The following is a 10,935-nucleotide window of genomic DNA, read 5'->3' on the forward strand; positions in this document are numbered from 1 at the left end:
ATACAACGGAGACATCTCAGACAAACATCAACACTTTAAAATGTCCCAGATACCGATCAATCAGACATGCATAGCTCTCAAAGTCGTCCTGGGAGATTTTCTACTTCGGGAGGCTGAGCAACAGGGTGAGCACGGAGGGAATCAGACACATCTCGCAGGTGAAGATGTGGAATGTAAACTTAAAGCCTGATATTGGCTTCTGACCTTGAGAGGAGGTCCTTTTTGAACAATGGGCAAGAGTCCCCCAATCTCTTTCTCGATATATTAACCCTCCTGTTACCTTAGGGTCAATTTGACCCCATTCAATGTTTAATGTCGGTGTTCTTTCGGGTCAATTTGACCCCAGGCTGTTTTTCAGTGTCAAACATATAAGAAATATCAACTTTTTAATATATTTAAAGGGCTATTTAGGTAGTCAACAAACAAACATAAAGTACCTCACACTTAAACTTGGAAAACAATATTAATTCTAATAATTTTCTGGAGGTTTTAATTGCTGGGGTCAAATTGACCCCAAGGGTAAAATATGTCAGTAAATATAAAGGTAACAGGAGGGTTAAACATTGAATGGGGTCAATGTGACCCTAAGGTAACAGGAGGGTTAAACATTGAATGGGGTCAATGTGACCCTAAGGTAACAGGAGGGTTAAACATTGAATGGGGTCAAATTGACCCTAAGGCAACAGGAGGGTTATACATTATGTATCTATACACGTGTGGGACGTATAGTATTAATATTACAGTTTGTCATGGTTCTTGTGTATATTGTTTTCTTTGTTTAAAGTGACCTCGGGTTAATGTGCAGTGGAAAGTCTTGGGAATTCTGACAAGTGCTATCTATTTACACAGGTGTTTAAAGAAAGAAAAAATCGAACCTGAGTGAGCAGAAAGAAAACGCCAAAAAGATCAGGCAATATTTGATTAGGTGATCTTAAAGATAAAAGTGAAAAGATCAAAAGCAAATTATAAAAACAATCCACTGCCTAACCTGTAAGGGGAAAGTGGAAGTTCTAAAATGTGGTTCCAGGTGAACTAAAGGTGATGGTGGTTCAGTGAAGACATCAAATAAAAGATTTTGTGCGACAAAAGTTTAGGCTGTCAGTCTTGTTTGCTTTTGCTTCCGACTGCTTCTCCTCAGATAGCTGGGTATAAGAACAGTCAACGTAAAATTGACCCATCTTACAGACTGATTTATGTTTTATTGTCCCACCTGTAATATAATGTGAATGTAAGTAAAGGCTGAGAAACACAAGTAGCTCATCTAAAGCTCCCACCCTCTTGTCTCCCTCTTATCTCTCGTTTTCTCTCACCCCCTGACATATAAGAACAGGCTGCATCAAAACTCACGTTCTTCTGACTGCAGCCATGACTGTGAGAGCTCCTCTGCTGCTGCTGCTTCTCACTGGTGAGATTGGACAAGCTGTAAATATGTACAACTCATGAGAATAACACAATGTAAACATGTGCTGTTTGTGAAATTGTCTTTTTCTCTCAATTCATACAGTTAGTTTTTTTAAGGATAGCCCTTTTCTTATTCATCGTCAAGTTCTTATTTGTGTGCTTCACATTTCTTCCCCAGCTTGCACGGCCAGTGGTGCGCTGCTGCCCAAGGCCTTATGGCAGTTTGGGAAAATTATCCAGTGCGCTCAGCCCGGCGCTAACTCTCTAATGTACAGCGACTACGGCTGCTGGTGCGGCTTCGGAGGAACGGGAAGCCCCGTGGATGAAGTGGACATGTAGGACGCAAACATTGCCCAATTTAGTTTTCATCCATTTTAAGGGTGAAAGTAACTTGTATTATTCAACTGTATTCTTAGGTGCTGTGAGGTTCATGATAAATGCTATAGAGCAAGCAGAAAGGCTCCCGGATGCACGGCTATTGTTGACCTTCCCTATATTCTTGTCTATGATTTCACCTGTTCCAATCAACAAGTGACCTGCTCAGGTAAGACTGTGACCCCACGATGATGGCTCGTCCATCTTATGGAAACCTCACATTTGACATATTTTTAGTGGATGTTTGAAATTCTGCGACGACATTGAAAATTAGAAGAAGAAAAAAATAATAATGTGTGGACTTCATCGACTGGTTAAAAGTATCGCACTGACTGTAGCAACTTTATTCTAATGGCTATATGTAGGTGTTTCACAGCTGGGGAATGGGGCTCGGTCCAAGTCTACAAACTAATGCTTTCCTACTACTGTGTACTGGTACTTACTGATAATGTGATAGGGAGCTGTTTTTACGGTACTATTGAGCAGCTATCTGTCAATTTCCTGACTCAACTCTGTCTCCACAGCGACCAACGATAAGTGCCAGGCTGCCACGTGTGAGTGTGATCGGGTGGCGGCGCACTGCTTCGCTCAGACCGGATTCAACCCCGAAAACCAAAACCTGGATCCCAAAGTCCACTGTGTCGAATGAGTTAAAGGACCCATAAAAACACATTTTAACCTACTCAATTTCAAAAAATTTAAAATGTATACACAGAACTATAGGTAAAAGAGTTTTTATTGTGTAAAATAGAATCGGTTTGAAATAAAATATGCAAATGAGATTCTCAGTGTAAGTGGTTTCAGTTGAATTTCAGCCTTGGGTTTTTGCGCATCATGGGTTCTAAGAAAAGCTTTTAGTTGTGTTTGGATCATGAATTGACAAACATTGTGCAGCTAGTTTAATTTTAAAGATTTTTTTTATTAGGTTATGAGATTACAGGATGGTAAACGGATATATCGAATGTTTTGAATTTATATCGGGAGAATGATTAGTTGCAGTTCTAACAAAACGATGCAGGCAGCAGCTGTGTACGACAACAAATGAATTATTAAATAAGAGACTGGATCATGGCTCGGTGGATTATACTGGCTTGTAGAGAAGTGTGGTCACATATTTCTTTTTGAATCGGTGCGTTGCACTGAGGACCATCACTCCGTCCTGAAAAACAACGACAAGAAGAAGATTTTGTTTTAAAATGGGATGCTATGCCACAGAAAATAAGGGAAAGTCATTGAATACTTAGTTTTAGATTCAAGATAATAAATTAATTTAATTACGTATTAGTCTGTTCAATAGACAGAATGGCTATTTATTGACCAACATTTGATGTATTTTGTATGCATGACATCATTTCCCATCAGTTTGCTCAAAATCCATTTTGTGTTGAAGATATTTTGTCTCTCAGAGGAAGTTGACCCATCGTTTCACTAAGAGTGACGGCCAATTACCGCCTTGTGGTCGTATGCCTCCACCAACCCGACATGTTTTCCTTAACATCAATGTCCGTCTAAAATGTCCTCACGTCACCATTTTACCCACTTAGATATTAGCGAGAAATTGTCATAATTGTCATATGAATTCTTGAGGTATGGGCATAAATGTGCTTTGTAAGGTCAAACCTTGGACCATCAAATTTGAGTGGATGAAGATATTCCCTCCGAGGTGTTCCTGGCGTTGACGAGTGTGGACCGGACCACCTGAAAACACGATAAATAAAAAAGCATCTATGCTGCAGGAAGATCTCTTACCTTGATGGAGAGGGCGTACAGGTGATTGAGCATCACATGGTTGGGTTCTGGGAGCAGTGTAGGGTCACACTGAGGGTTAAGAGAGAGGATGCATTTAAATAAATTGCATGCTGTCATAACATGTTTATAAAGTGCTGTGCAGCATTGAGATGAGCATGAATTCAGCATCCAGCCGGGACTTACAGAGATACTCGTGTCCTTGTTGAGCAGCACTTGCAGGAGGTGGGGAGGTAGGATGGGAGGATGCTGGATTTTGTCCTCTGGCTTGGTCACATATGCATCCTGTAGGTAGGGGCCGGGAGGGGAACTGGACAAGTCTGGGGAAGAATGAACACACAGCACTTCTTTAAGTACAACTCAGAGAATGAGGTATCAAGAATTCCTCAAGGTTCAAGCCAATGTTGACGAATACTGCACCCGATTAAGTTCCCCACAAGTTCTAATATGGCATACATTCTAGTATTTAAAGCTTATTAAAATACTTCTGAGAAGTCTGCAATTCGTAATGAATTTATATAAGTGTTATACCTGAGATTTCTGCAGTATCCTCCGAGTCGATCCTGAGAGCGTCGAAGACTTCAAAGTCGGTTTTCTTCACCTGGATGACGTTATTAACTGTGCCAGTTTTTGACGTCATCACGGCCTGGGAGAGAGTAAACAGACATTTGATTGAGGCTTGTGAGTGTGGAGTTGGCATTTCTTCAAACATGGAAAGATACAAGTACATTGGTTATATATATTATCATTTTATATGATATAAAGAGGTGGATGACCTCTAAAACTGAAGCTTTTCACTCACCCCAGTGGGATCCAAGGTCCACTGGCCGTCGACACAGAACTTGTACTGGTGCTCTCCCTCTGGCAGGTCCACAATAGCCACAAAGTTTTTCACACTGGGTTTAAAAGACATGTGCGTGTTACATCTCCATCGGTACACACAGATCCAGGACGTACGATCTGGTGGAGCATTCTGCACGATTCAAACTACCTTTTATTGAGAGGGATCTTGGTGGCCCAGTTGTTAAAGGAGCCAGACACAAAAACCTCCTTGGCGGCCCCCGGCCACTTGAACATGGTGGGTCTGGCCTGCGTTGGACTTTTGCTATCACTCTCCATGTCCTGCTGCCAGGCCAGATATTCCTCTATTTCCTGAGGAGGCTGTACAGCATGATATCAATGTATTGTTGCCATGGTAATGAGAGCATCTTCCACCTCTGCCACTGTGCCACAACATAACACTCCTGACTGAACGGCTGGTTTGTGTGTTTGTATGCTTTGCAACATTAAGGGGGAAAAAGTATGTTTTCTTGCAAACTCTTTGATTTTTGTCGTCTGCGTCCTCCTCGTTAAAGCCAATGAGAACAGACGTAACATAAGCTTCTTGGACATAATATTTAGTTTCTGTATGGAGTTTTAGGTACGTTTTGTTCAGATACATATGGTATCTGCCAATTCAATTTAAAGTGATAGATTAGAAAAATAGTTTCCATGGTTTTACTTTTGATGTACAGTATATACACAAAGTATGACTTTGCCTGTACAGTAGGCAAAGTATGGCCTCGTCTACATTTATGAAAGATATATGACAAATACTGTATATGCTGTAATTTTGCAAATTTTTTTTTTTACTGCATTTAAGGATTTCATAATGATGTCTTAAAATTGTATAAAATCATTACATTTGTATTTGTATGAATACAATAGAGTGATATTTCATTCATTCATAATTTAATATTTGTATACTATTTGCTATAACTCATATGCTTCGTTTATATAAATGCTACACGTTTTCCGAAAGCATACAAAATGTTTTAATATCTATTTCCTTGCTTGTACTGCATCATCATCATCATCCTCATCATCATCACTCTTTTATCTATTAGCATAAAGTATTGAACACTGATTAGTTGTTTGGTAAATTAACATGAAATGGTAATACGAAATGTGTCCCCTAAAAAATGGATATAGACTAATGTCACACATGCAATAGGAACTGTAACCTATTGTTCATTGTACAACTATTTTGTGTAATTACACTGGGTTAACTGTAAATTAACACATCCAGCGTCTCAAACTTAGAGCTGCTGACAAGTCAACTCTCAAGTCCCAAGTCTCTGTGTCATCATACCTGTGAGTCTTCTCTCTGGAAGAGGTCTGCGTCCTCCGAGTTGTCCATCAGGATGTTGGGACTTGCCTCTTTCCCTCCTTGCTGTCCATCTCTGTATGACCTCTCACCCTGACCTCCACTGGACCGGTCGCTGCTGCTGTTCCCCATCCTGGTGGCATCAAACACTGCAAGACACACACACACACACACACACACACATACACACCAATATCAATCGTTGTGTATGTCCTGGGACACAGGGAAACGACTTCGCCAGCATGTTTCGCTGGTGATTGTTGTGCGTAGGTTTCATTCTGTTGTTCCAGTAATAAAAGGCGATGATAACGATAAAAACCCACCGAAGTCTTCCCAGAGGCGGTTTGGTTGGATGTGGTGTTGTCAAGCGGAGGTCTCTGGTCTCGTGTGCATCTGTTGGAGTTCCTCTGGGGCTCTGATCCTAGATGCTTCCGTCTCTGAGCGGCACAAGTTTCCCAACATGAGGCGCAGCGGAGTTCAGATCAGCGTCTCCCCGCAGCAGCAATAGGCTGTCTTGTTTTTCTTTTTCTTTTACCCTTTTTCCTTCCACGAGTTATTCTTCTAATCTCCAGAGGTCAGCTGCACTTCGTACACTTTCGCCATTTAGTGGAAATCTCGGTGTGTGTGTGTGTGTGTGTGTGCGCGCGCGCGCGCGTGATCGTGCGTACTGAATAAAACACACCTCTTCCGCCTCCTGTGCTCGAGCTCAGGGAGTTGATGTTTAACCCGATTGTTGCCAACTATTTTGCGTTAACGTTAGCAGATGATTTACACGTAAATTACAGGAATTTAACAGATATACAAGGTTTGAATCATAAAATAACATCGAAGATGGGTGACTTTCAACAAATTGGCCAAGTTACATAATCGCATGTCATTCAACTATAAAAATGCAGATAAGAACAATACTGGTTTATTTATGAAGGAATCAAATAATTTAAAAAATATATAAAGATGAAAAGATTCATATGACAAATATTCTTGAACATATCAAAAGAGAGTAGCAGTAAAGTGGTTCCCCATCTGGGTGTAGCAGCACTGCAACGGGTCACACAGTAAATCTGAATTAACACGTTGTATTCTTTATATATATTTTTGATTGCATTATTGGATAACGTGGCATATTCGGGCCTCTTGCAATGATACAAATACGTACTTTTACCTTTTGGTTGTGTCACAGCCAGAATGTCATTGTGTCAGAATCATTTAAAAAATACCTCAAACACATCTTGGCCACCCAAAGATGTGTTTGAGGTGTAATCAAATTTGAAATGTAAATGTTTATGGTCTACGTTTACATATGTTTGCGCATAGGTCAGTGAGAGGCCTGTAAAGCAGAAAGCGAAAGTCAGTAGAGCCTTTTAAGATGTCTGCTCCTCAGCAGGGGAGTGTCTTCGAGCCATATCACATTTATCTGAGGCTCTCACGGCTATCCTGTTTCATGTGATCCACATGTCGACAGCTTGTAACACATAATAGAAACAGTCAGCAGTATTTCAGTGTTATACCTAAGACTAGGTCACCCTTTCCCTCCTCTCAGGGTTGGGGAGAGTTACAGTAACTATAATCTCTGTTTCAGATACTGATTATTCATCTGACAGAAAAACAACTGATTAACAGAAATCTGTAGTTCAGTTTGACATAAAGTAGATTTCTGGTCCTCTTTCACACTTTCTGTCAGTATCTAGTATATGTTCTGATCTGCTTATTTCATCTGTTTATTAAAGTTACATGATGTTTGCACTTCTGTCTTATTTCTGTCGCCTTAAAGGAGGCTTTGAAAGGTTTCTCCGATTCTCTGTGCCCCTTCCTCAAAATGCAAGAAAAGTCCATTTGGTGGATAATAATGGTTTTGTAAGTTAGGCTCCTTTGCCTGACCTTTTCACTTCATCCTCATTACATTTGTTGGGGCTTTACCGGACTAAACCAGCAGCTTTCCCTGTCGTCTCCTCCAGCTCACTAGCAGGTGGGGATCGCCAGTCAACATCAAGACACATGGAGACACATGGCTGCAGTCCAACAAAGCAACCACACAGTTGATCATCAATCTTTGGGTAAAGGTGTGGTTGGAGCTGTTTATTTTGACATTTGTATATAGTTTTATTGTAAAGTAATATTGATTATTTATTGATTATTTAGGTTATATTTTGATATGCTAGAAGAGATTTTTTCTTTTGATAGTTTTATTTTATTTTAATTCATTGTGATTGTTGTTTGAATATATTTAGTTTTAGGATTGGTTCACTGATTTGGTAACACTGGGCACCTGTGGTTATATGTAGGTGCGGGTAGCTTCAGAACCAGCATGCAGCGGGGTGGCCTATGGTTTTTAACCAGCCCACGGAAGGCAGTGTCAGCATTTTGTTTGTTCTTTTTGTTTGTTTAGTAAATATATGATAAGAATAATGACATACAGAAATGGACATTACTTTCTTTTGGCTGCGTCAACTCAAAAACTCACTCAAGAAGTCAGTGGCAATTTGATTTGTAGTTTTATTTTAGTTAATTGGACAAATGGCCACTACAGGTGTTATATACCATACATTTATACTTTGCTGAACATGGAGGGCACAATTCAGTGTTCAAGTGCTGATCCCAACAACAACAACAACAGAGAAAAAGATGGATCAGACATTTTTAGTGCAGGTGCTTCCCTGATCATTTAGAAACAAAACCCTCCACCTTGATATCGTGTTGATTTATACCATTTAATTTGTTCTGAAATTAGTGTGCTGGATCCCTGCACAGCATTACGATTATATGCTCTCATTTTTAGCCTTGTTACAGTGTTAATATTACACATTAGAGTAAACGATCCCTCACACTCATTACATGGCAACAGGTGTCAAAGATGGCTGACAACCAGGGCCATATTGGTCCACTACTCTTGGGCAGTGTGTCACCTTTTTGTTGCGGCACCATTGGTTCTACCAGTATTGGATGTTATTACATTGCATTGATGCCCTGAGAAATATGAAACTAGCTTTTCTTTGATCTAAAAAAATATGTCAGTAATATTTATATATTTTAAATTAATCTTTCAGTCATATTCATTTTGTTTTGTGGAAAACTTTATTTAAAAAAAATTTCCCACAACATTTACATGTAAAGCAGACCAATATGTCAATGTGTCGGATCACAATCAGCAATCCATTATCCACCGTGAAGACATAATTGAAATGGAAATGGAAAGGCCGTTACAGAAGTCTAACAAAAAGAGTACAGTTAGGTTCTTGTAGATATGGCATATGCATTCATTTCACTTTTCAATTACAAAAATTGGAAAAAGTTGTATTGCAATATCATTTGCACAATGGCTGAAACAAAGATGTATTCATCAGTACACTGAGCCTCTGCCAGCTCTTGCAAAACCTCCAGAGTGGTTGATGACAGAAGTCAAGCAGAGCTGCTCTGCATCCTGTGGAGCTGATCTCTCCATCCCCTCTTCTCTATACTTCCACTTCCTCTTCCTCCTCAAGAGGTCACACCCCATGCTGGAGAGGAAAAGGATACTTAAAATATCTCTATCCTTCTGTTCATTTTCGCCCCTTATATCTGCTGCATCCATACCGTGGTAAAGTGCACAACAGTGCACGCAGCGATGATCACAAGACCGATGGCAAAGGACACGATCCCCAGGTGGAGAGCTTTCCGCCCCAGCCGCTTGGAGCCATCATAATCCTCTTCCTCATAGCTCCTTTGAGCCTAGAGGGGGAGTGACAGGGACATTCAAGATTCATAAGAAAAGGAATGCACTGTGATGAAGAAACACCTTCAGTGTCAAAAAGGCAGTAAACCTTGGTAGTATGTTACGCATGACCACGGCATGCTTCTTTCATGGGAATCTGGGCTGAACATTTAGCGAGCAAAAGATTCTGCTTTGCAACCAAATTGCTCTCCTCGCACCTGCCTTTCTTGTAATATAATTCATATTTGTATTGATGCCAATATCCTTAGCAATGAGTAACAGTGAATGAGTGTGCCTCATCTTGTTACTCACAGCTACAGAGATGCAACAGCTGCTGTCGGCACGATGACGCAACACAACTGTCTCCCCTCAGTCAGCTCAAAGACGTGAGACAAATGTAAATGAGTCGGTCCAATCTGATGCTTCTTTAAACTTTGAGGCTTTATGATAAATAGGGAATATTTACCAGATATTTTCCTCTGATTGAAACACAGATGGGGTACATTTGTTTAGTAGAACAATGGATTACACAGTTATAAACATGGTGTGGCCCTTTGAGGAGTGGAGGAAGTTGGCTGTAGCAATACATAATTTTTGCTGCTTGATAAATATACAGACAAGCCACGTGCATGGCAGTTAAGTGTTAATGTACAACATATCCAGACCTGACATATAGGAGCCATCATCCAATAATGTCCTTTGTGTTTTTTCCAACCAGTGGTACATTATTCTCCCATCTACGTATCTATGTGACATGACACATGTTAAATGTTCTCTATCTGCTGCCTGCAGATAACCTCCAAAAAAAATTCACTTCATTTATGTTATTCTGTAAATATCCATAAATAGGAACCGAGCATGTTGAGAAGCTGTATAACTTACCAGCACAGAGAAAACCAGCGCCACAATATTGATGGGCCATGCAGGACAGAAACAGGTGAACATGGTGAGGCAGAGATAGTTCCTCAGAGGGGGAATCTCCTGAGCCTCCTTGCATTTCAGGTGGTCGGCGCTCCCGTCCAATGAGGACTTGGTGGTCATGACCGGCTGCCGTCCTCCGAGACACTAGAAGCAGAGAGGCGAGGCACAGGGCTGGGACACTGGGAGAGTGGAGGTGGAGGCGAGGGAGGGGAGGCAGTGGAGCAATGATGATGGAAGAGAGAAATCAGCCTGCAGAGAGACATGAGAGGGAATCAGAAGCCTGAAAAGTCTGAGCAGACTGAAGAAAGACAGACTGAGTGAATTCTTGTATTGCATAGAAACCGGAAAAGGACTGAGATTTTAAGATGGAGAGACATTTTACAGAGCATTATAACTTCGAAAATATATAATAACTTACAACCTTTTTAAAAATGTATATAAATTTAAAACAAATTAGTATTTTTATAGAAAATATATTGTAATTAAGTACAATTGTATTCATTTTGTGCCCATTTATAGTGCCTGGTACAACTAGTTTATGACAAAAATGTGTGTTAATTTGGAACAGCTGAAGATAATATATTTAAATGACACATATGTTCTCTTTAGTGTCAATACGTTTATACAAAACAGCAAAACAAACACCAGTTGTGGAATG

The 10,935-nt window shown here is 40.3% G+C and overlaps 3 protein-coding genes across 5 annotated transcripts; 1 reads left to right on the forward strand and 2 right to left on the reverse strand.

The window, feature by feature from the left end:
* The first annotated feature begins 1,365 nt into the window (after nt 1–1,365).
* On the forward strand, nt 1,366–2,558 carry pla2g1b (phospholipase A2, group IB (pancreas)). Its single transcript, XM_056418604.1, has 4 exons — nt 1,366–1,405; nt 1,580–1,736; nt 1,818–1,945; nt 2,301–2,558. The coding sequence occupies exons 1-4, from the start codon at nt 1,366–1,368 to the stop codon at nt 2,423–2,425; spliced, it is 450 nt and encodes a 149-aa protein (XP_056274579.1). The 3' UTR covers nt 2,426–2,558.
* Nucleotides 2,495–6,295, reverse strand: prkab1b (protein kinase, AMP-activated, beta 1 non-catalytic subunit, b). Of its 2 annotated transcripts, none has more exons than XM_056418601.1 (8): nt 5,992–6,295; nt 5,654–5,817; nt 4,514–4,674; nt 4,325–4,418; nt 4,054–4,168; nt 3,709–3,842; nt 3,526–3,594; nt 2,495–2,935 (listed from the first exon to the last, which is right to left on the reverse strand). In XM_056418601.1, exons 2-8 carry the CDS (start codon nt 5,798–5,800, stop codon nt 2,858–2,860), a joined length of 798 nt encoding a protein of 265 aa, XP_056274576.1. In that variant the 5' UTR covers nt 5,801–5,817; nt 5,992–6,295; the 3' UTR covers nt 2,495–2,857. The 2 variants fall into 2 exon arrangements, with proteins under 2 accessions (XP_056274576.1, XP_056274575.1); XM_056418600.1 differs by having other exon boundaries at nt 4,514–4,683; nt 5,992–6,294.
* A 1,846-nt stretch (nt 6,296–8,141) lies between these two features.
* Nucleotides 8,142–10,565, reverse strand: LOC130197083 (transmembrane protein 233). Of its 2 annotated transcripts, XM_056419582.1 has the most exons (3): nt 10,239–10,565; nt 9,239–9,373; nt 8,142–9,162 (listed from the first exon to the last, which is right to left on the reverse strand). In XM_056419582.1, the coding sequence occupies exons 1-3, from the start codon at nt 10,395–10,397 to the stop codon at nt 9,151–9,153; spliced, it is 306 nt and encodes a 101-aa protein (XP_056275557.1). In that variant the 5' UTR covers nt 10,398–10,565; the 3' UTR covers nt 8,142–9,150. The 2 variants fall into 2 exon arrangements, with proteins under 2 accessions (XP_056275557.1, XP_056275556.1); XM_056419581.1 differs by having other exon boundaries at nt 8,142–9,373.
* Nucleotides 10,566–10,935: the final 370 nt, after the last annotated feature.

This window comes from Pseudoliparis swirei, chromosome 7, assembly GCF_029220125.1.
Source record: "Pseudoliparis swirei isolate HS2019 ecotype Mariana Trench chromosome 7, NWPU_hadal_v1, whole genome shotgun sequence".
Lineage (NCBI taxonomy): Eukaryota > Metazoa > Chordata > Actinopteri > Perciformes > Liparidae > Pseudoliparis > Pseudoliparis swirei.